General features: G+C 46.1%; 1 protein-coding gene across 13 annotated transcripts in view; it reads left to right on the forward strand.

The window, feature by feature from the left end:
• Positions 1 to 24,031, forward strand: part of LOC146785113 (outer mitochondrial transmembrane helix translocase-like) — a 209,064-nt gene that overhangs the window by 176,883 nt on the left and 8,150 nt on the right. For all 13 annotated transcript variants that reach the window (XM_085633765.1, XM_085633768.1, XM_085633774.1 and 10 more), the window contains 2 exons: positions 13,777 to 13,866; positions 17,333 to 17,383. In XM_085633765.1, the coding sequence (XP_085489891.1) occupies positions 13,777 to 13,866; positions 17,333 to 17,383 (141 nt within the window). The remainder of the gene's footprint in view (positions 1 to 13,776; positions 13,867 to 17,332; positions 17,384 to 24,031) is intronic.

The following is a 24,031-nucleotide window of genomic DNA, read 5'->3' on the forward strand; positions in this document are numbered from 1 at the left end:
AAGCGTAATATAACTATGCGCTGGAAATCGCTGAGACCCCCAGACACACTCACATGGCATTCGGAACTGGTGAAATGGGGCGCTGCAGAGAGCGCGGCATTACGCACAGAAGAACTCAAGGGGTTGCGAAAAATACCAATAGCGATGGAATGGGATATAATGATGGAAGCGATAAAATCAGTAGGCGAAGCCTAAAACCCTGCACAGAGCACAGAATACCTCAATACCCACGAAGAAGGGCCCCGGAGGCCTTGCGTTGTTAGCACATGGGTAAGATGTTGCATAAAATATATACGCAAATGGGGTTGAGTATACAATCGGAAACGTAAAACGCACATGGCACAGACACACACAAGTGAGAAGGGGGTGGAACGGGCGGGGGGGAGTTGGGGAATGTTTTACAAGAAATAAATATTGCAAAGACCTTACCAATAACGAGGGTGGATACCCCGGCAGGACTTGAAACACTTATCCTAGGGTACAAGAGAATGTAACTATACAGCGATGGAATTATATTACGTACGCAGCAAGGTCGCTATGTAAAGAATAAGGATGCTACAAATGTATGCTATGGTGTCTTTGTATTGTGAAACCTTGAAAATCAATAAAATGTTTAAAAAAAAAATAAAAAATGAAGCGCTCGACCTAGCTGTTCGCTTGGGGCCACTGCGGGCTGATGCAGCAAAGACGGATGGCTCTTCTCGCCAGGAAATCATGGAACTCCTGCCCATGAAAGGATGGCCCGTTGTCTGATTTTATTTCATCAGGCAGCCCAAACATGGTGAAGATCTTTTCCAGTGCAGGTTGCTCATGGTTGAATGCCATGGACGACTAGCTCCACCACTGGGAATTCTGAGAAAGAGTCCATCGCAACCATGGTGTACCGCCCGTCGGGGAAGCTCCCAAAGTCAACACTTATCTTTGTCCAAGGCGTGCAGCACAGTTACTCAGTGAAGACCGGTGCTGGAGCGGGGTCGCCCCCGGTGATGATGCACAGATGGCAGCGCCGTACCTCTGCATCCAACATGTCGATCAGGCTGGGAACCACACCTTCGCCCTCAGTTGAGCCTTTCTCTTGGCGGTGCCTTGATGTCCTTGATGGGCAAGGATGACCATCTACTGGCAGAGGTTCTTGGGTATTACGATTCACTGTCCCCTTAGGACTAGTCCCGATCCACTAACGCTGAGCTCATGTCGCACCTTCCAGAGCTGGCGCCGGGAATTCTGGTCTTCAGCCGTCAGCAGAGAGATTTCATCCCGGAACCTATGCCACTGCCCCTTGTCCAGGGCCTCCTTCACTCTTTTCAAGGTGTCATCCTCATCGGTTGCCCTACGAAGGTCTTCCTTGTTTACCGCTACAGGGCAGGCACTGTCTTCCACCATGTTTATGAAAGCCTCGGTGCCGGTGTCATCTTCCTGTGGTGGCTCACCAACTTTGCCGTGGGGTGCCGGGAGAGAAAGTCGACAGGGTTGTCGGCCCCGGGTCTGTATATCTGCTGAAAAGAGTATGCTTGCAGCTGGACTGCCCATGTCTCGATCCTCGGGGGCAGTAGCCGTGTCGAACCGCTGAACAGCGGTAGTAAGGGTTTGTGGTCTGTTACCACCTGGAAGGGATGGCCGCACAGGTACAGGTGGAAGTGCTGGCATGCCCACCTGATGGCCAGGGCCTCCCTCTTTATTTGAGAGTACCTGGTCTCCGTCGGGGATAGTGCCCGGCTGGTGTACGCGACAGGGGCACAGACTCCTTTGGTGTCTTCTTGTACAAGGACCGCCCCTAGCCCGACCGGGCTGACGTCAACCACGAGCTCCGTTTTTCGTTTGGGGTGGAAATATGCCATGGTCGTCTGTTTCAGCAAGGCTTTCTTGATGTTTTGAAATGCCACTTCCTCTCTTGGCGCCCACTACCAGGGCGTGGTGGTCTTCATTAGCTGCCGGAGGGGTTCCGCCACAGTGGTAAGATTTGGGATGAATCTCCCGCAGTATGTCGCCATCCTGAGGAAGCTCCTTATCTCTGTGAGGCGGTGGCGCTCCTGATGACTTCGGCTTTACACGGGTCAACGCGGAGTCCTTCTCGCGAAAAGACGTATCCAAAGAAGTCTATAGACCCTTGGTAGAAGGCTCACTTTTTCCAATGGAGCGCGAGTCAACAGTCAGCTATCCTCTGCAGGGTCGCCCTGAGCTGTTTATGGTGTTCTTCGAGACTTTGTGAATAAATCAAAATGTCATCACTTAGGTTGATTACACCTATTAGGCCTGAGTGGGCTTCTTTGATGGCGTTTTGAAACACCTCTGCAGCGGATGACAAGCCGAAGCTGAGCCTAGTATATCTCCTGAAGCCGACGTGTGGAGAACGTGGTGATGTAGCGGCTTTCAGGCGCCAACTCCAACTGGTGGTATTCGGAGTTCAGCTCGAGTTTGGAGAACCACTGTGCCCTGTTCAGGTCTGTCACTATGTCGTCCATGGTCGGAGTCACCTGTCGCTCTCTCCGAATGGCCTGATTCGGAAGCCTCTTGTCGACACACAGTCGAATGCCACCAGGTTGTTTCGGCTTCAGTGCCATCACCAACGGGGACACCCACGGTGTGGGTCCAGACAGCTTTTCTATGACCCCCAGGTCCTCGAGGTCTTGCAACTCTTTCTCCACCACAGGGCACAGATGAAAGGGGATGCGCCTGTGCCTCAGTGCCCTCGGCTGGACTGCCTTGTCGATATGTAGCTAAACTTTAGCGTCCTCGCAGCTTGCCTAGCCCTTGGAAGAGCTGGGGGAATTCTCATGAACTTGCTTGGCACAGAACACCAACTCCAGGTCTTCTGCCATGTGACATTCCAGTAGCGTCCCTTTCTTCCCTTTGATCACGTGGAACTTCGTCGTCAAAAAATACTCTGTGCTGGATACTTTGACCTCCATCATCCCCTGTAGCGGTATGGGTTCCGTGCCGCCGCCATATGTGATCTTGGCCGCGTTCGGCGTCATTCGCACTTTAGGCGATAGCCGCTCCTACTGGTCGGAGTCCATCACATTAACTGATGCACCCGTGTCTATACGGGCTTGGACCGATGTTCCGTTTACCGTGATGGTGCACATCGGGGGTGGACGTCTCCTCCATCCTGGCCGTCCTGCAAACTATATGACGAACGAGTCGTCTTTGTAGTAGGCTGTCACGCCTTGTTCTGGGGGTTCTTCTGGGTTGTCGTGTTCTTCCAACGTGAGATTTCTCAGGGCTGTCGAGCACCCTCTGGACGCACCTCCGCATGTACGCCCATGCTCTGCTTCGACAGACACTGACGTAGTGATTGGCCTTGCCACACTTTGAGCAGGTTTGCCCTCTCACCGGACACCTGTCTTGCTCCTTGTGGTCGTACCCACACTGCCCACACTTGCCGTTTGGCCGATTTCCGGTACCTCGCCTCTGGCCTAGGCCGGGTCGCTTCTGCACGACCTCTACTGTCTCTTCCTTGATCTGGACTACCTTCTGCGTCGCCGCGGCCGGAGTGTTCCTCACTCGGACAGCTTCCATCTCATCGGCCCGCTTGTCGGACAGCTCGTGTGAGCGGGCAAGGACCAGGATTTCATCCAGGGATATCCCTGGTTGTCTGAGCATCTGGCGCCGCAGCGCGACAGACTTGCATCCCTGGATGATTTGCTCCCTGATCTCTTCATTTTAGTCGATGCCTGTGCATGAGCGTGCCAACTTTCGGAGCCAGGCTTAGAACATGTCCACTGTCTCTGCCTCTGTTTGCCGGGCTTTGCGTAGCTTGAAACGCTGGTAGTCCGGGTTCATCTGTGGGTCAAAGTACCTATAGAAGGCCACGATGACAGCATCCTACTCGTGGGCTGCTCTGGTGTCGGGCAGTGTTTCGAACAGCTCGTAGAGCTCGTCCCCTCCGAAGTGCATCAGCAGGGAGCACTTCACCGTTCCGTCTGTTTCTTCGGTCCCAGTAAAATAATGGTGAAGTCGACCCACCAAGATCTTCCATCTGGGCGCTGCTGTGACAGGGTCTGCAAGCTGGTTGAACGGGGGTGGGCATCACAGAGGTATGTGAGTGTGGCGCAGTTGGCGCTGGGACCTGTGGCGGCGGTGGGTCTCCCATGGTGTGTGGGGATTGGTCTTCTCCTTGGAAGCCTGCGCTGGCGTTCTTGGAGCGTGTGGTGACTCGCCGCTCTACCACCCTTGTGCCTTGAGTGTGTCCCTTGGGGGCCGGGAGACTGACCTGTCGTGCCGTTCCCTCTCAAGCACCAGTCCTTTGCTGGTCGACGCTTGTGCTTCCTTGCTGTCGACGCTTATTTTATTTTTCTTTCCACTGTCTGAAAGGAAAAGCCTCTCCTTTCCCCTTCTTTCTTTTTGTTACTTTTTTTTTCTTAATGTTTGACTTTCCTTAACGCTGTCCGGCAGTCTTCTCACCAGCGCCTCAGGCTCCAACACCTCTCCTGGGTGATCTCCTGTCGTTTTTCATGCCTCTGATGAGGCACAAAGGGAACACCAATATGCAGGCCTTCAGGCTCTGCCCCCTCGCTAAATCGCACACGCGGGCTGGCCGTTGAGCAGGCAGGATCGCCTCGTCGAGCTCTTCCGCTCCGACGAGCTCTCAGACACACCACCGGGGGCACCAGCAAGCAGACGGACGCTTGACTCACACCGCCCTTCTTATTGCGGCTTCAAGGGTGACAGGCAGCCGGAGATGTCCCAGGCAGGATTGGATGACAGGGAGCCAGCACGGTGACACGCAACTCACCGGTGCAGCGCTTGTCAATGGGGGAGACGCGAGGGCCCTTTCACCCCTCGTCGCCAGTGTAGTGCGCTGCAACAGGTGTGTGTGCGGCCTTCGCAGCGCGCAGCAGAGACTCACGTGGCACAGGGTATAACTTTCGGCAGAAGGTCACATGCCACCAGGGGCCCATTTATTTATACCCTTGACCGAGTCTGGTCACGAGCAATGGTGGGTGATACATTGTATTGTATGGGCCAGGTGGCCCTCTACAACCTCTTTCACCTGGATTTAGGGTAGGGTAGCAAACAGGACACGGTGCACGTCAGAGCCGTATCTTACTTTAAAGAGCAAATTATATTTGTTGTCAGGGATGTAGTTTCAGGAGTGTATTGTAAATGTAATTGGTTTAGCAATTGCATTTATACAGCGCCTACCAACCTAACAAGGCGCCTTAGCGCCTCTCTGCGAGCAGCACGCTCTTCCGGAACACAAAAAAGAATAGTGGTGAATTAATATAGGGAAATATTAATTCATTTGAACGGTGGACATCTGAGGCTGTTAGTTGGATTAAAAAGGGTAATGGAGGGCTAGGATAGGGAAGGTTCTAGGAAGTGTTTATTTGGAGATAAAAGTAGTAGGAGGAGGTTTGGGATAGAGGGGGGGAAGAGTCTCTAGAAATGAATTAAGGAGAAAACTTTCACGTGTTGCTGTACTTTAAGGTAATTTATTTGTGTGTTTAGTTAATTTATTTATTTCAATCATTTTCTTTAAATAATTCAGTGATAAAGCTATTGTATATAAATAGTTATGATAAAAATGTACATATTGTGATAGATAGAGGGAAAACTTCGCAAGCACAAAATATTTTTAACCATAAGTAATATGTACATTTGTTAAGCAGACCTAAATAATATCACATATATTTATAAACATAATTATTATACACATGTATACCAAGGAATAAACATATCTAGATACATACACATTATCAAATTAAATGCTTATATACACAGGGATATGGTGTACATATACGTTTGAGTATAGTGGTTAAGTAAGGAAGAGCCAACTCTTGAGTAGTCTTCTGAAGATAAGATAGTTATCTGTGGGTCTTATGTTTGGGGGTAATGAGTTCCATAGTTTGGCTGCTTGAACAGAGAAGGATGTGCCACTTCTGGATTTTTTCTTGTATGATGAGATTTTGTGGCGTGGTGCCAATCTGGAGCGGAGGCTCCTTTGTTGAATGTATTTGGAGATTTTACTCCTGATGAAGAGTAGCCGGTAACAAATGAAGGACCCTCAAGGCAGGGGAGATGTGGGCTTGTGGCTTTAAATGTAGGAATAATCTGGCAGCAGAGTTCTGAATCTGTTGTTGTCTTTTCATAGTTGATTAAGATGATCTGTGGTAGTGGCCATTGGCGTAATCAAGTTTAGACAGTATAAGAGAGATAGTAGCCTGGACCTTGTGTGGAAATCCCAGGTGGAGGAAGATGCGTTGAAGAGGTTTCATAGTAATGAAGCTTGATCTTGCTAATTTGTCCACTTGGGCATTCATTGATAGCTTGGAGTCCATGGTAATTCCAAGGTTTCTTACTTCCTCAGATGCTTTAGGCGATGTACCCAGACCTATAAACCACATGTGACAGTGGAGAGCCCACCACTGGCAAACAAGGGGTAAGAGAGGTTAGGATGTGGATACCTCCTCCCAACTCGGACCAATCTGGACATTTTTTACGGGCTGAAGCATGTTGGCAGATTATTAGGGTCATAGGACAATAATCTCCAGAAAGACAAGTTTTTACCTGTTTAATATCCGTTGGGTTCCCGTGAATAAAAGGGATACCTGGGGAACGTAGTAGGATTTTTATCTTTAATTCCACTGGCCTACATCTCCCAAGAGCTCCCTGAAATATGGTTGAGCCCACCCTGACCTTTAGAAGTCAGGGTGAACCTGATGATAAAGCATGACACCAATAGGGTGTGTGAGGGTTAAATAAACAAAAATGAATTGCTTCCTTCCCGCATTTTGCAGTGTACGCCACGCAAGGATTTATTCAGTTTCTAGAGCTTCAATTGTTCTGGATACAATTTTGGTAGTGATGTTCCCAGACCGTCAGGCCAGGCGGCAAGCGGGTAATAATTAAGGCTTCCAGCGTCCCTTTTTTACTGACTTTTACAGTTAAATACAGACAGAAAGCAGTCTTTTTCGTGTCTGTATTTATTTTTAAAAGCAGAGAAATACTGAAAATGATACTTCTTGTAAGTGACTCTCCTTGTTGTCCTTCATGAATTCCAGACTAACTGCTAAGCAGATAGACACCATGGGGAGTTAAAAACAGTATCAGATTCCCTTAAATACAGACATATGTTAACATATATTTGTATATAATGTTAATATTACCTGTTGGTTTAGTGTTTTGTTATAGTTGGCTGCTTAATTTCCTTAAACGCGACATGCATCAAAGTAGGAGTGAATCTTTATCAGTTAAATAAATGTGAACATATACTATTTTATGACTCCATTTATTCTCAAAACATAAAATTAATATGGATAAATTCTACTAACATGACCAAAAAATAAATATGGATAAATACGGACAGAATGTTAGAAAAATAAATACCATAAAACCGGGAGCCCTAGTCGTACTTTTTCCATTCGCCGCATGTGAGTATTTCCATTTTGGAAGCATTACATTTGAGATGGCTCCATGTCATCCACCGATCAACGGCTATGAGGCAAATGAAAATTTGTGAGTTTCCAATATCTTTGGGGCTTTCCAGTTTAAGCAGTATTTGTGTGTCATTCGCATTGTTATAGCATGTAAGGTGAAAATCATTGATCATTGCCGGTAATGACTTCATGTAGATGTTGAAGAGCATGGGTGAGATGTTAGAGCCCTGAGGAACCCCTGCTTTTGTGAAGTATGGTTTGGATGAGAAAGGGAGAGAATGGATATTTGTTCTGTTTTGAAGATAGGATGTGATCCAGTTGAGCAGTCCCTTCCATGCCTGCTTTGTAGAGTCTTTGTACTAGAGTGTCATGGTCAACTTTGTCAAAGGCAGCTGAGAGGTCCAAGAGAAGTATTACAGCAACCCCTTTCCAGTCGACTGTGTTCTTAAGGTCATTCCGGATGGTGAGGAGGGCAGATTCTGTACTTCCTCCTGGACAGAACTCTGTTTCGAAGTCCGAAAGTATGGAGTTACCTTCCATGAATGGTGACATCTGGGCGAAAGCTGCTTGTAGGGTGTAGTATAAAGCAGAGGTAGGAAGCAGTTTGTTTTTCAAGGGTATGTCTTTTCTTTATTGTATAAGAGAAACAAAGCAGTTAAAATAAAAGCACAGGAAACAAAGTCTAACGAGGTCTCTTGGCTGCACATGAGGTTCTTCCTTCTCGTCGTCTTCAGGAAGTGACGGTCCTCATACCTGGTGGCAAAAGGAATTCAAAACAAATAATGAGATATGTGTTTCATATAAAAAGAACATTCATGTACGTGCTACCGTTACTAGACAGAGCGGGTCGTGCATGGGTAGGGTTAAATGGGGAGGCTTGTGCAGTGTGACGTGGTCTCTCCTGTGCTATTTCTCCATGCCATCCACCACCAGAGTGCTTCCTATCTCGTGGTACCCCACCAACCCTACAAAAGCACCGTTTGGGAGGTGGCACTTGCCTTGGACCACGACCCATCTCCTGGGTCATGGTGAGTTGGACTGTGGCAGTGGCTCACTCTTTATTTCACTGGTACCGCAGTCAATGCCGTAGGTCAGCCCCTTCCTGGAGTCTTCTGCTCCGGTCTTCTCCACGAGTCGAGTTGTCCCCTCTTCTGGGCCTTCCGCTCAGGGTAGAACTCCAGGACGTTCTCTCTCCTTGTCTCCTGCTTCTCATCATCACTCCTGTTCCTCCACCCGACACCATCCTTTCTGCTCGCACTCTCTCCCTCAGTAAAGAGGGGGCGTGGCTGCTCGCATGCCGCGTTCTCCGGGGAAGCTAGAACGATTTCTCCTTTCCCGATATGGGCCGGAATGTCAGCCATGTCTGAGCCCTGTCCGTCCTCACATAGCTCTCCCCCTAGGAATGGCCTTTGTGGCCATTCAGCTGTTGGATATCTGGAGAGGTAGTCAGCACCGATCTGTGTCCTTCCTGGTACGAGTATAGTCTGAAAAGCAAATGGTTGCAGTGCTAAGAACCAGCGCAAAATATGGGGGTTAGAGTCCTTATTCTGTGCTAACCAGGTGAGGGGTGCATGGTCTGTGAGATCCAGGAATTTACGCCCCTACCCATGAAAAGGGACATATTTTGGACCAAATTTGGTCCTCTAACATCACTCTGTCAGTGCCCTTAATCTCACCATGTGTCTGGTCAGACCACTATTTAATGAAATTTACGGTTACCATAAACTCTAGGGTCAAACCTACTACGGCTGTGGGAGGGGTGACAAGAAAGTAGAGGACTCTCAATGAATCAGAATTCGTTAAAACTCTGGCCAGCTCAGCACCTACCTTCAACCCTGATGTTAACATCATGGAAGAGAACATATCGAACTGGCTACTGCTGGCCTCCAATCCCGTGCCCGCCACTCAGACGCTCACAAATGGTTCAATGCTGAATTAAAAAAACAAAAACTCGAGCTCCACCAAAAAGAAAGAAAATGGAGGTCTAGATATTCTATAGAAGATAAACAGCAGTTTGTATCGGCGCGCAAAGAGTATAAAAAAGCAATACTAGAAATAAAAGCAGCCTATTTCTCAGCCAGAATTCTAAACGCTCATAATAAATCTAAAGACATTTTTCTGATAGTCAATGACCTTTGCAACTCTGAGAGAATACTCCTTAGTCAGACTCCTACTCAAGAGCTATGCAACTCTCTAAATAATTATTTCTTGGATAACATTTCCATCATCAAAGCTAGCATTTCTACTAGCGCTCGCACGGAACCTTTGGACAGCATGCTTATTAATTCTGCAACTCTGGCTCACTTTCCAACCATCTGTCCCCAGATATTATCGGAATTGATGACCCGTGTTAAATCCGGGTCCCTGAACGACTGCTGTCCCCCTCAGGTTATGAGGGCTGGCCTTTCTACCCTTTCTTGTCATGTGCTTCCCTTCTTGAATGAGTCTCCAGTGCAAGGCACGGTTCCTACAGCCTTTAAGAACGCTATTGTGGTCCCTTTGTTGAAAAAGCCAGGGGCCGATCCTTTACATCTCTCGAATTATCGCCCTATCTCTCTCCTTACTTTCTTGGCGAAGATCCTAGAAGCCCATGTTGCAGGCTGCCTTTCTGGCTTTGTCGAGCAGACAGACTACCTAGAGCCTCATCAAGCTGGCTTTCGGCCTGCTCACTCTACGGAGTCTGTGATTCTTGCAGCATTGGACACTCTGAGAGCTAATTCAGATAAGGACATCCCTCAGCCCTTAGTGCTCCTGGATCTGTCGGCCGTCTGTGACACGGTCGATCACAAAATTTTGATGGACCGTGTCGCGCAGGCCGGCATACAGGGCCCCGCATTCAATTGGATCAAGTCCTTTCTTTTTTTTTTTTTATAACTCTTTTTATTAACATTTGCATTTTCAACCAATACTGCAATACCATAGCATTCTTCACAACGTACATTACATCTTTCCCAAGAAGCCAGTGTCGTACATTAAGGACCCCTGTCCGTTGCATCATTACCTTTACCCCTGTCCCACCAACCACGCCACTACATCTCTCCTCAGGGCTCTTTACCCACTTCCCTGCCAGTCTGAAGTGTCCGATTGGGATTCTTCCTGCGGGGGATCACAAATATTTCCCCGATATAGATTCCACTTCCCCCATATCTTAGTCCATTTTTTGGGGCAGCCTCTGTGTGTGTAGATCGTTTTTTCGGTTACCATTAGTTCGTCCATACCATCACACCACTTTCGGAGTGTCGGGGCTTGCCTGGCTCCCCACTGCTGCGCGATATCTCTTTTCGCTAAGGCCATCCCTAGTGTTATCCATGTTTATACTGTCTGAGTGATATCTGCTGCTTCCCAGACAAAGTCCTTTCTTGAAGACAGGACACAGGCGGACCGTCTTGGTCCTTTTACCGCCTCCAAGCTCTCCACCACATGCGGGGTGCCACAGGGCTAGTCCCTGTCTCCACTCCTTTTCAACCTTTATCTAAGGCCTCTGATTCACTCATTGAAAGATAGGAAGGTTACGACCTTTAACTATGCTGACGATCTTCAGCTTGTCTTTACCTTGGACACCCCTGACTCGGCTGCTGAATTTCAAGCCACCATGCTTCACATCCAGCGCTGGATGGACCTCAATCACCTCAAACTCAACCCGGGTAAGACGGAATTAGTTCTGCCTGGGAAGAGTGAGATCCATTACTGGCCGACTGAACTAGGTGTTCCCCCCCACCTCCTCATCCGCTGTGAAGAGTCTGGGGGTCACCATTAACGCTGATTTGTCACTCAAGGGACAAGTCGGAGCAGTGGTCTCTTCTTATTTCTTCCAACTGCGTAAAATTTGTAAAATCGCCCACCTGCTATCTCACTCAGCACTTATACAAGTTGTGATCGCCTTGGTCCTGTCACGTCTTGACTTCTCTAATTCCATTTATATTGGTCTGCCCCTGTTTTTGCTTAAACGTCTTCAATTAGTGCAGAATCAGGCCGCAAGATTAATCTATAAACAACCTAAATGGAAATCTGCAAGACCTTGGCTATCTAAACTTCATTGGCTACCAATTGCCCAATGTGCAGCTTTAAAGACAGGTTGCCTGATCTTTAAAGCACTGCATGGTAGAAGCCCTAAATTCATCAGCTGCATGTTTGCAAAGCACGTCCCACTGCGTAATTTACGCTCTGCTCATCTCCATTTACTGATTCTCCCTACCTTTAAGCGCAAACATCAAGGAGGTTGGAACGCTTTACCCTTAGCTATCAGGAGGTGCAATAATCTGCTGGGTTTCAGAAAGGCTTAAAACTTGGCTGTTTGAGCAAGCTTATTCATGAGTCCCCACGCCGCAACACTACTCAAGTTTTAGCGCCATGAAACCTTTTGGTGACCGTGCGCTCTTATAAGTTCCTGATAACATAACAACATAACGCCCCAAGCGGTAGTAATTGAGGGCTTCTACTGCCCATTTTATTGCTAAGCACTCTTTTTCGATTGTGGAATAGTGTTTCTCCCTAGGAAACAATTTTCTACTTATAAATAAGAGGGGCTTTAACGCTCCCTGTGGATCGGACTGACACAGGGCGGCCCCCAAACCGTGTCCGGATGCATCTGTCTGGAGTGCACAGGTTTTCGTAAAGTCGGGACAATGAAGGACGGGTATCTTTCATATATGGGTTTTTAGGGTATTGAAGCTAAATTCATGGTTGTTGTTCCTTATGGAAATGCGTGATGGATGTTTGTTTGTGAGAAGGTCTGTGAGGGGGCTGGCTATTGTAGAGATGTGGGGAATAAATCGTCAGTAATACCCAATAAACCCAAGAAAAGATTGTACGTCTTTCTTTGTTGTAGGGGTGGAAAGTTTCCGAATAGCTTCGATTTTATCCATTTGCGGCTGTATAAGTCCCTCCTGTATAGTATACCCTAGATATTGAATTTTGTTTATGGCTAATACTTACGTCTTCGGATTCATGGTTAAGTCTGATTCTTGTATGGCATCAAAGACTGACGCCATGTGGGTTAAGTGTTCTTCCTAGGTAGGGCTAAATATAACTATGCTGTCCAAGTAAGCTGTGGCGTACTGTCTATGGGGTTTCAAGATCATATCCATAAGACGCTGAAATGAATATCGCTGGGGCCCCATGCAAACCGAAAGAGAGGACTCTGAATTGATATAAACCAGAAGGAGTAGCAAATGCTGTTTTCTCTTTTGCCTGGGGGGTTAGAGGAATCTGCCAATAGCCTTTCATCAGGTCTAGTGTGGGCATAAATTTGGCCTTCCCTAACTGCTCGATTACTTCATCAACACGTGGCATGGGGTACATTTCAAATTTAGTGATTTTATTTACCTGGCGAAAGTCAATACAGAATCGCAGACTGCCATCAGGTTTCGGTACAATCACAATAGGGGGAACACCATTCACTTTGGGATGGTTCTATTATGTTGGACTGCAACATAGCGGTTACTTCTCTCTCGACAGCTGCCCTTTGGGCCGCTGGTATGCGATATGGTTTCAGTTTCACTACCTGATCTTGTAGAGACAGTATATAATGGTGCACTAGGGAAGTTAGGCCTGGGTTAGTGGAAAAAAGACCTGGATACCTGTCTAGTCGGTTAAGTAGCTGTTGTTTCTGGTCGACAGTTACTTGTAGCCCTAGGTTGACATTGGCATCTGTATCTCCTTGGGAAGGGAGTAGGGGAATGTCTACCGGGGAGGTTGTACTTATATGCATTATGGGTGTTGTAAAGGATGACTTTGAACACATAAAATTAATGTTCTACACAAGCTGTATAGCGTTCTTGAATAGTATTCCAGTGGGCCTGCAGTGAAGGGTACATTTTCAGTCAGAACTTTAATCTAGAAAAGACTAAGATCCTCTGTTGTGGACGCAGAAACAGTAGGCATCAGTGGACTCTGAGATCAGTCAAATAGGGTACAGTCAATTCCTATAAATATGTGGATCTGATGATTGTCCATAAAACTGGGTTTGCATGTTTAATGCAAAGAGGTTTTAAGTTGTAGTCTTAGCTGGAAGTCTTCCTAGATTTAGCCTGGAGGCATATGTGAATATGGCTTATAGAAGGCCTGTTTGGCTGTATGGGTAAGCTTGGTGCAATTGAAGCATGGATTCCCTTGAAAAGCTGTTGTGAGGTATGCTAATAGAAGCAGAATGATGATGCGTGGTCCTGAAGAGTGCCATATTGTATCAAAGAATGCTGAGCAATAGCAAAGGATGCAGATTGATGCTGAGCAGTGTGAAACGATTTCAAGTGTTGGCAAGATGGAGGAAGCTATGTAGAGTGTTGTAAATCATTGCAGAATGATGGCTAACAGTAATGAGTTGTGCCAAGCAATTATAAGCCTTTCTCAGCAATGCTGGTGCAATTGGTAAATGGAAGTTTGTTATCTTGTGTCTTAGGTGATGATTCTGGGAGCCAGCAACAGACCACAGGATGTGGACTCTGCCATCTTACGAAGAATGCCCGTAACTTTCCAGATCTGCCAACCTGTAAGGTCTTTGATTGTTTGTTTGTCTCAGTTATCATAAATACAGTGGCTGCTCCTCTGCGAAGGCAGAGTAGCGTCACCACACTGCTTTTAAGCAGGGGAGGGGAGGAGTGGTTTGCCCATTCCAAGTGCGCATGAATGCATGGCCGGGCCTCTGGGGCCAGCCAAACAGTCAGGTGTACTTTGCATGTTCTCCACGCATGCTACATTACAGCCTGCGTGGAGAACATGCCCAGCTCCCCAGTCTCCGTCTGAGCGCCGAACCATGGCGCTCAGACCAATCACAACGCTGCATTGCGATTGATCAGGGGAGCCTGGGTGCTTATCAAACACAACACTGCAATATAGCTTTGTGATTGGTCAGGGGAACCTAGGTGTGGTTCCCAGTTGCTGTTCGGCCGAGTCTGATGGAGCAGAATCGCGGGACACAGCAATACGTTTTTTTTTTAGCATTTCTCCCCCTCATCCAACCCCTCCCTGCCCCCGACCAGCCACCCCTGATCTGTGCTGGCTGCCACTGTATAAATATGCAATGGGGATTGGTACCTGGAAAGAGAGATAACAAGGCGTTTGTCAGGAAAATAAATCAATTCTGTAAGAAGCAGTAGGCACATGCAATTTCAAACGTGGTGCCCCTTTTTAGGTCTCACCTTCAGACAGCTTTTAGCTGTATGTTGTAGAAGACCTGTTGTGTAAAACATCAATACTTACAGAGTTTTTCGGTCAGTCTTTTGCTTTCGATTGGTTGCCCTTCTTGTCAATTTTATTTGTTTTCTTCTTATTTGATGACTTTGCTTCCTCTTCCTGTGTTGTGCCTCCCTGTAGCATTGCCTCTTTATCGTTCTTTTGATTGGCTGACCTTCCACTGCTTACATTCACATTCAGGAAGATACTTTTTTAGGTCTCGCCTGAGCCAGCGCATGCGCTGCTCTGGCGAGACTTTTAGTAAGGGCTTCAGAAAATGCCACCACTGTGGCCTAGAGCTTGCTCTTACACGCGTGGGCGCGCGCTTAAGAGCAGAGGCGCTATATGGCTTTCCTCATCATGCTCATTAAGCGCATCGCTTGCCGTGCTTGATCGCGATCACTTTCATGGCCTCGTCACTTTCACGGCCACGCGGCCGATGCTTGTTTCTTATCTCTTTCAGTCTTTTCCTTTCTACCCATCTCTTCGCCTATCTCCTCCCCTCCGTTCTTTCATACCTATCCCAAATCTCTTTCAGTCACTTCCTCCAATTAGTTTCCTGTCTTCTCCTCTGTTCTCCACCCTATCACAACCGTCTCCCTCCCTTAATCTCTCTCCCTCTGCTATTCCCTCCCCCCACGCCTCTCTCCGTACTCACTCCCCTGCAAGCACCTTGGCTGTGACTGAGTTCACTGCATGGATCTTCACACTTCCCACGCTGCACTTGACGCTCTCAGGCCGCCGTTATCATGAATTATTCATGACCTCTGCAATACCAGCCTGGACACTAACACCGTGCTTATATCGTCTATTCAACTTTTCTAGAAAAAATATTTTACCTTTCTTGTTCATTTCACGGGAAGGTTTTGCCACACGTGCATGTGAATTAATTGCATCCGGTCATGTGAGGAGGCCGATGGAGAGAGAAAAGCCCATTCTGAATTCCACAACGTCACACTCTGCACAGCAATTCTAGAAGTGCGACTATGCTTCTCCAACAATGTACCACAAGCCTGAACTGCAACGTCTATTTTTCGGTTCCGGGGCAGGACCACAGATCTGCCAATACTCTTCAATGCTAAATTCCGACGCCTCTGCTGTTCTCCAATTGGTTCAGAGTCATACCTGTTAATGCTTACAACCCTGGCTTTCTACTACCTGCACCGACACTCAATTCCACTATTCATATTCAACCTCATTCTGACACACTTTGGCCCTTGTACTCTTGTTCAGTTCAGGACTGTCAGTGAACTAAGATGAGACCATTGAATGTTAAAAATAAATCTGAGAATAACAACAAAGTTTCCCTAAGGCTGTATGTGACAGCATTCTCTACTAGCTGAACAAGCATTGGCATAGCCAATAGGTCTCGCTTTTGGGACCTTCTAAGTATTTAGTTATGCAGCACAATATTCTTGGTGCAACAACAACTGTTGCATGGCTAAACACTTAAAAGGTCCTAAAGGCGAGACCTATTGGCTATGCCAATGCTTGTTCTTTTTATTTCAGCTCACCATAGAAGTGCAAGTGTTTTCATGTGGTTCCTTGTGTGTAGCTTTCCCCTTCAAATTCCTGGCCCACTGAGTTTTCCTTGTTGCTCCTGTCCCCCATCAGCCTGTCTGTTGCTTCCCCCACTTCTGCCCGTCTAGCATTTTTCTATTTTTTAAATACCTCAGGCCCTCATACCAGGCTCCTCCATTGCTGTCTATTCTTCTGCTCCAGGATGCCATGTGCGTTGTTGACTTCTCCTCCGACCTCGCACTTACTCCTTCATTGCTCCACCCATTGCCTCTGCTGCTAAATGAAGGCATTGACTTTTTAAGTTCTCACCCCTACCTGTTCCACCATTGCTACCCCATCACTCTGCTTCGCATTTTGTAACATTTTTATTTTTGGAATGGCCTAGCAGCTGCAATCTGGTTACTCCTTTGTGAAAAAAGAAATGCGCTTTGGCGCACGTTTTGATTTACCGCTCCAGGATGGACATCCACCTACATGTGCATGCTTGGTGATGCGTGCACACTTTTATGGCATTATGCTCGACCACCCTAGTATGATAACGTATACGTGTGCATACGCAATGATGCATCTGTCATTCTGCTGGGACTTTCTTTTTTCTCTTTAGCATCCGCAATTAAAAAAGTTTTCTTTGCCAAGCCAAAGTCAAAAGGCAAGACCTTTTTTGGCTTTGCCAATGCCTATTTTTAAACAGGGACCCATGCGTTCCTTGAAACATAGACAAACACGTCGTGTCTTCACTTCTGATGTTGGCCTGGCTCAAGGTGTTGCCTCTACTCCTCTTATGTCACACAAAGTACAAGTAATTAAAGATCATTGATTAGTTGTCTTCTCTCTGACCCTTAAAAATATCAGAAGAGAACTAACAATTGAATTCCCATCCTCCATGCATTTCTTTGGCACACACTTTGTAGGGTCCTTTACTCCAGTCTCAACTTCTAGAGCAATTACTCATTCAGGCTCATTTTCTATTCTCCATCAGTTCCTCCTGCTGGGGGTGTTGTACAGTCAGCTCCCCAAAGTCCTTCAGTCTCTGTGGATGTTACTGTTTCTTTCCCACGACCCTGGATTTTTCACACACTTGTGTTCCTGAAAATGCATAATTTTTCTCTGTGGCTGCCTCATCCTAGGTTCTCAGTTAATCCTCATAATGAAAGCTCATTCTCTTACACCCTGCTACCAGATTTGAATTCCTTGCTCGGTTACACAGTCTGTTCGTTTTGTCTATGCTAATCTGTGCACCTTTAACTCTCTTTTTTTCTCAGACCCAACAGCAACGAAAGGAGATCCTGCAGCTGATACTCACCGGAGAAGAGGTAAGTGTTTTTCTGTCCTGTGAACGTCAAGAGACCTTACATTTGAAATAGTCACTATACTAAACATCATTATGGAGAGAAACATGAATGCCAAGTGGAGGTGCTGTAGGAGTGACATTAATAGTTAAATGAGGGTCGTAGTCTGCTGTTCAGGCACAAGCCTACACATTGAGCATGATGAATTCAGAGACTTAAGTGTCATTGTCCACTACAAAGACGATTTGCATACACCAACTGTGTGACTGTAGACAAAGAACACCCAACATCTCTGTAGAAAAGGAGAGAGAGAAGGAATTATAACTCAATCTCTTCCATTATGGGCACACTTTCTATTGAATAACAACAAAAGTCACCATTTGTGCTTAGCTACAGAACCATAACCTCATAATATTTTGCACTGCTTAAGACCTCAAACATGACATAACATGACATCAGTTATGATCTCAGAAAAAAACATAATTGATGGCATCACTGAGGATATCACTAGCCACATCACCCGTAATATTATCAATGGTTCAGGCACTGAGCTGACGGTATGACCAGTGGCTATGCCCTCTACCCAGTTATTGTGCCCACAGTGCACAAATACATTGTATGTTCTTTGCTTACTGCCAACTATATTTATTTTTGAGTCTGCAGAGACTCATTTCCTGTAGAATGTTTAATACTGGCACAAAAACCCCCACTATTGGTAAATTTACTTTGTACTGTTCATAGAGAATTTAAAAATTGTGTCCTACCACAAAATATAGACCTGCTTCTTGGCCATCACGTCTTACCCATGTGAATTTTGGTGCATACCCCTTTATGATTTCATAGTTTAAAAATATTTTTGAGCACGTTTCCGAATATTTTTAAACATGAAATCCTCAACACATACAATGTTAACTACTCAAAACTGCCATCATCCAATTTCTCTAAATGTGACCCACACATAGAACAAGTAGAGTTTCACCTGGTCTGGCAGGTATTTTTGTGTGAAGGGTAGCAGCAAAGTTAAGAAAATAAGCTAACACTAGTGCATGTAAACATAAAACAGAAAATACAAAAATAAATTGCTTTCAAAGTATTTCAAAGGAGTCTAAACCATTATGGTTAACAAACAGATTCATAATTCCCATTTTAAAAGAGACTACTTAGGATTTCACTCAAAATGTTATTCAAATAGGTGTCTTTTTCTTTGAGGAAGTTGACAACCCTTGGAACATAAATGGGCCAGCTCTAGTGAAAATACGAGCAAGCTATTTTAGAGGAAGCATGGTCCGGATGTACTCATAATTTGAGAGTGAATATTAGTTGCTGACCTAACATCCTTTCATACCTTATCCTTGATTGAAGGATGGTAAGAGCAGTTATTCCCTGATTCCATTGTGTACTGTCTTAGTCAACACTTAGCAATGCAGTGGAACACCGTATAAGGTGCCAAAGAAATCAAACAGTGACCATGTTGCTGGAGAATGTGTTGGGAGTTGCACTTCAATGAAAGAAAAAAGTCAACACATTCCGAAAGAAACTCTTACAAAATAAATGAAGTAGCAAAAACAACTGCAAAAAATTAAAATGAACAAAACTCGAATAATGAAGCAAAGCATTTGTAAAGAAAAAGAGTGAACAATGAAGACTAAGTATCCCCAAGCATTGCAACCCAAAGAGGATACAAAAAACTCGCCTTAAATAGGATCCATGACCTGGAAGTAGTCAGGCACCATACTGAATTAGGAAAAACTAATTCAACCTAAAGGAACCTTTGGAAAAACATGAATGCAAACCACCTGCAAGTTTGTGTCAATATCTTCAGGTGAGACCAAGACCATATACAGAACTAGGATGTTTTTCTCCATGTCCTATTTACTACAGCCTACAAAAAGAACTGCTCCTACCACGACACAGCTGCTAAAGGTGTAAGTTGGAGAATTAGAGGAGAGTGTGGTGCTTGTGAACCGGCTAGCACAATGCAGTTACTAGCATAGGTGACCATCCCCAAGCCTCGTATATGGCGGTGAACATCACCCATGCGATGCAGGAGGAAGTGCGCTGGTGTCATTAACAAGCATTTGCAATGCAATCGTTCTCGCCTTTGGGACCTTGTATGCATTTAGCTATGCAGCAAATTAGCCTGTGTGCTGAAACATCTACTGTTCTTTAACATGAAGGGAAAGTAAGCACCAAACTGCATGACACCAGGTATGGGAACACATGGAGAGAAATATTGTCTTTCAGCGGGAAATGGTATAGTCCAAAGCTCTGTTTTAATATAAAACTTAATGACTGTCACTTCGACTGAATAGACTTACTATTCAAACTCTTGTCCTAATCAATCTGGAAGCAAGCGCCAAGTTAAAGTAATTGTCAATTACAGTAATGCCCTGTGCAAAGTAATGATCACACCAAAGTAATGATCAAGTTAAAGTAACTATCAAGTCAAAGTAACGATCAAGTCAAATTAATGTTCAGTTATGTGTATTGACTAGATTGAGCTAATGGTCAAGTCAGATTAATGGTCAGTTACACGTGTTGGGCAGGCTAGTTAATGGTCAGGTCAAATTAATGGTCAGGCAGAAGTACTGGGCAGGTTGAGTTAATGGTCCAGTTTAGGTAATGTGCCAGTCTAGGCAATGGTAAGGCCGAAGTGATTGCAATCAAAGCTATGGGGATCAAAGTAATTGGGGTCCACCCTGCAAACTCCACTGTGAACCCATCATGGGTATATCAGGCCTCCTGAAAGCACCAGTACTGTCCCTGCTGAGAAGTACCAGCGCAGTCCCACTGGGACTGGAGCAGGCCCTCCAAGGCGTGTCGGGGATTCTTACTGCCACCAGTGTGGGAGGTGGTATGTGCAGCTGCAGGATGGTGGATGAATCATAGACTGAGTCATGGCATTGGCGCTCAGGGTCCTAACTGGACCAGTTCTGTGATCCCAACAGAATATCCTGAACACAAGTATCTAGATATTTCTGGATTTGTAGGGAGAGAAGTAGGAGCAGGTACTCAAGAGCGACAGGGCCTGCACGATGGGATCACTGTCTTTTATGCATTAAAACATTCACCATAAACTTCTGTTTATTTAAAAGCTCTTTGGCTTTTTGGAGTGAAGGCTACATTGATCAATGTTTACTACATTGGGTTGGCAGGAGTAAGTAGGGCCCAAAACTTACATTTGTGTAGTAATAGCTTGTCGAAGGATTCGCACCACTTGACAGCATCTTCGGGCAGAGACCTGCAAGGGTAAGGAGAGAACAGAGTCTGCGGCTGTAAGCACTTCATCAACCTTCTGGGGCACTGTGCCACACTGGCCAACCTGGCGCAAACAGTAGCCTTCTGGGGCAGACACAACAGATAGCGTCCTTAATAGAAACAGTAAGAATCATTTATATGATATACAAGGTCAGGAGCAGGCTACACAGCCAGTCTAAAAGATTATTCAAGGCAACAGTACTCCTCTTTAGAAGCCTTCCGAAGATGAAAGGCTGAGCCTACCCTGCTTTAACTTGAACCTGAGGCTTACAGGAGACAGGTTTGTGTGCAGGCCAGTGCGTTGACCCACTCATTTGTCTTATACAGTGCACAACAAAGAGAAAGTACTCGAAATAAGTATTAAAAGAACCGATAACGCTTTCATCAGAAGCAATGACACTTAAAAGAACAGCTCTTAGAGCTTCGGTGAAGAGTCCTCACAAGAATCGATATATCGGATATGCTTAGAAGAAGTGGTATCACTGCTGTAGCAAGAGGGGGCATACTTACAAACAGAACAAGTACAACGGAGGGTGTTTATGTGAGGGTCGAAAGAACCCATCACTCAGAGGGAGTACCTACACCCAGCACAAAACACTGTGAGTCACAGGGTGCCAAGATGCGCTGCGCTACAGATGTTTAACAGCTACATGCACACATCAGCAGAAGTGAAGATACAAGGATAATCGATAAAACGGCTTCAGCAGACAGAAATATGCTTCTTTCACCCTGAACAGTGCCGACATCTTGAGCAGAAGCATAGGAGGAAGGGGCGGGAGGGCACTTACCTGACTGTTTTCATGGCTTTGTCCAGCTTGCTCCTGGGGTTGGCTTCCAGGAACTCGTTCCTCCTCCGGAACAGGTCAGGCGGTTTTTCCATGTCATTGGTCCAGGGGGGGGATAGAGAGTGCGGTTAGCACCACGATGCTTCATTTGGCACTTGTTAACAAAAGTTCACTGTGAGGGTCACTGCCCAGCTTCAGTCAGCGTCACATCTCACCAAGCTACCCTCCTCCCCCATAAAAACTGAACACAGAGCAGAACAACTCCCACCCTTCGCAAGCAACGCCGCAATTAAATGAGTAGAACTACTCCCTAGAGTTACATGGTGGTGTGGCGCTGTTGCACGCTGGCCGGTGCGTTCTTGGTGCGGTGCACGTCCAGCAGCATCTCTGCGTGGAAGTCCAGGCTCGTTGGCTTGGCACTGTCACGAAATAAGGGCATTGCCGCCCTTGAGATCTCCTGCCACCGGAGCTCCGATGCCTCCTGGTCTCAGTAACTAATTAGTTCCTCTGGATCAGAAGTCTTTGCCCAGGGTCACACAATGCGGTGAGAGCGGCTCCTAGAATTACTGTCCATGGCCGATGACTTCCCGACTGGAGCAGAGCCCTCCATGCACGGGACCTGAGCCCGCTATGAAGTAAGACTGCTGGCATGGCTACTTATGATGAAGTCTCCAGCGGTTGCCATGGCAGCCGAGCACAGACCGGAAAAGCAGCAAATCATAGGAATAGAGAAGCCTTTCAGGAGAGCGAGAGGGAGAAAAAAGTAGCAATTTTTATAGTTTTTGTGAAGATCTGTAATACGGACTTTATTTCATTGGAATGGTGCATCAAAACCACTGCACATGCGTAAGATAGCTATCCAGCGTGTGAGACAAAAAAAAAGAGTGCAAATTCACCAAACAAATCCCACGTCATACAAACATTTGCAATGCAATAGGACTCGTATTCACGTGAGACCTACTGCATTGGAAATGGGAGTGCGGGCGTCCAAGAAGGCACGAACGGGAGTGATGGGGGTGAGGGGTGGGCAAGAAGTCACGGACTGCGGGAGGGGGCAGGGGGGGACACAGGGAAGAAAATAGTTTTGGAGTACATGGGCCAATAGCCAGGGAAGGATACAAGTAACAACATGGCCCTCAGGAGGAGGGACTAACAAGCCTAAAACCAATCAGAAGGCAGCATTTAGGATCTAAGCCAATCAAAAAGATGGGCGGAGCTTCCATGAAGCTTCCACGCTATAGTGTATACTGCATGCCTCGCAAAGCGAGCAGCGCATGCGCTGCAACGCTAGGCGAGACCTAAAAATAGGATCTGCCGCTGCTTGAGTGGCACTCTAGTGCCTGTAGCTCCAGCCTCCTTGGCCAGAATGCATATGCCAGCACTATCAGCATTAAAGAGGAGCAGGAGCCCTCATGGTGCAAGTCAAGCCCCACTGCTGGGGAATCATGGTTCCTCAGGCCACAACAGTCCCTCAATTAAAACAAATTCATATTCAGAGACCATTCAAAAAACAACACTCCACTAAGCCATTAGACATTTATCATACAATGTCAACTGGCCATTCAGACACCCACATAAGTTATTAAAGTTGGTTCAAATTATTAACTATCCAGACCTCTTAGAAGTGAGCCCAAACAATTCTACATTTGTACCAATTATGTACATTTGCACTGACAAACGTAAATTTGGACTTGGAGATATATATTCAGAACTATGCATATATATTTGTCAAAACAAATTTACATTCACCACAAAAAAATATATTTGTCCCAGGGAAAATGTATTCGAACAGCATGCACACACCTTCACTTTGACGGACATCAGGGAAACATGTAAAAAGTGAAGTGCATAAATTATTCGTAAAAAATGAAGCACATTCATTGGAAAAGAACAAAATAAGTACAAAAAAAGAGGATGGGCACCGTTTAGAGTTTGGCAAACCAGGGGGGGCTCCGACTCCACCAAACCCTTGGTTCCCACACCAGGTTTACATCGGTGGTGTCTCCGCTGGCTCAGCCCTGTTCTATAAGACTACTACTACTGACCTCCACTGGGCTACCAGGTCATAGTGATGGTCGCCCCACCCTAGTCATTAGATTTCCCTGCCTGTGACCTCTATTCCAGATAAGGCAGTCTCGGGCAGGGAAAACAAACTGTGACCGTTGCATGAGGAGAAGAACCCTGCGTGCCAGGCCCACTGCTTTTTTGTTTAAAAAAAAAAAAAATCTCCACTTCGGGAGTTTGTTTCTTGAAAACAAATCTCCTTTGCCGAACAGGTGCCCTCTCTGCAAAGTTCAGTACCTTCAATGTAGCCGTCTCACCAATATTCCCCTTGAAAATACAGATCTCTAAATTTAGTGGTCAGCCTTTTGCTGCCCGACATGGCCTAAATGACCCTGAAAGACTTTATTGCATCGTGTGTACAGGATGGTACAAATGTATGACCTTTGGTTTATTTTTATGGTTTAAATCTTTTGTATTAAGTATGCTGCAATCATAAACATTACGCCCACCTACAACCACCGGCCGGCGGGGAACGTACTTTCAAAAGGAGACTTTATGCAAGAGTAAGATAAGAAAACAGTGAGAAATTGAGAGAAAGCAAAGAAAGAGCTAAAGAAACTAGGGA

This window comes from Triturus cristatus, chromosome 11 (genome assembly GCF_964204655.1).
Source record: "Triturus cristatus chromosome 11, aTriCri1.1, whole genome shotgun sequence".
Lineage (NCBI taxonomy): Eukaryota > Metazoa > Chordata > Amphibia > Caudata > Salamandridae > Triturus > Triturus cristatus.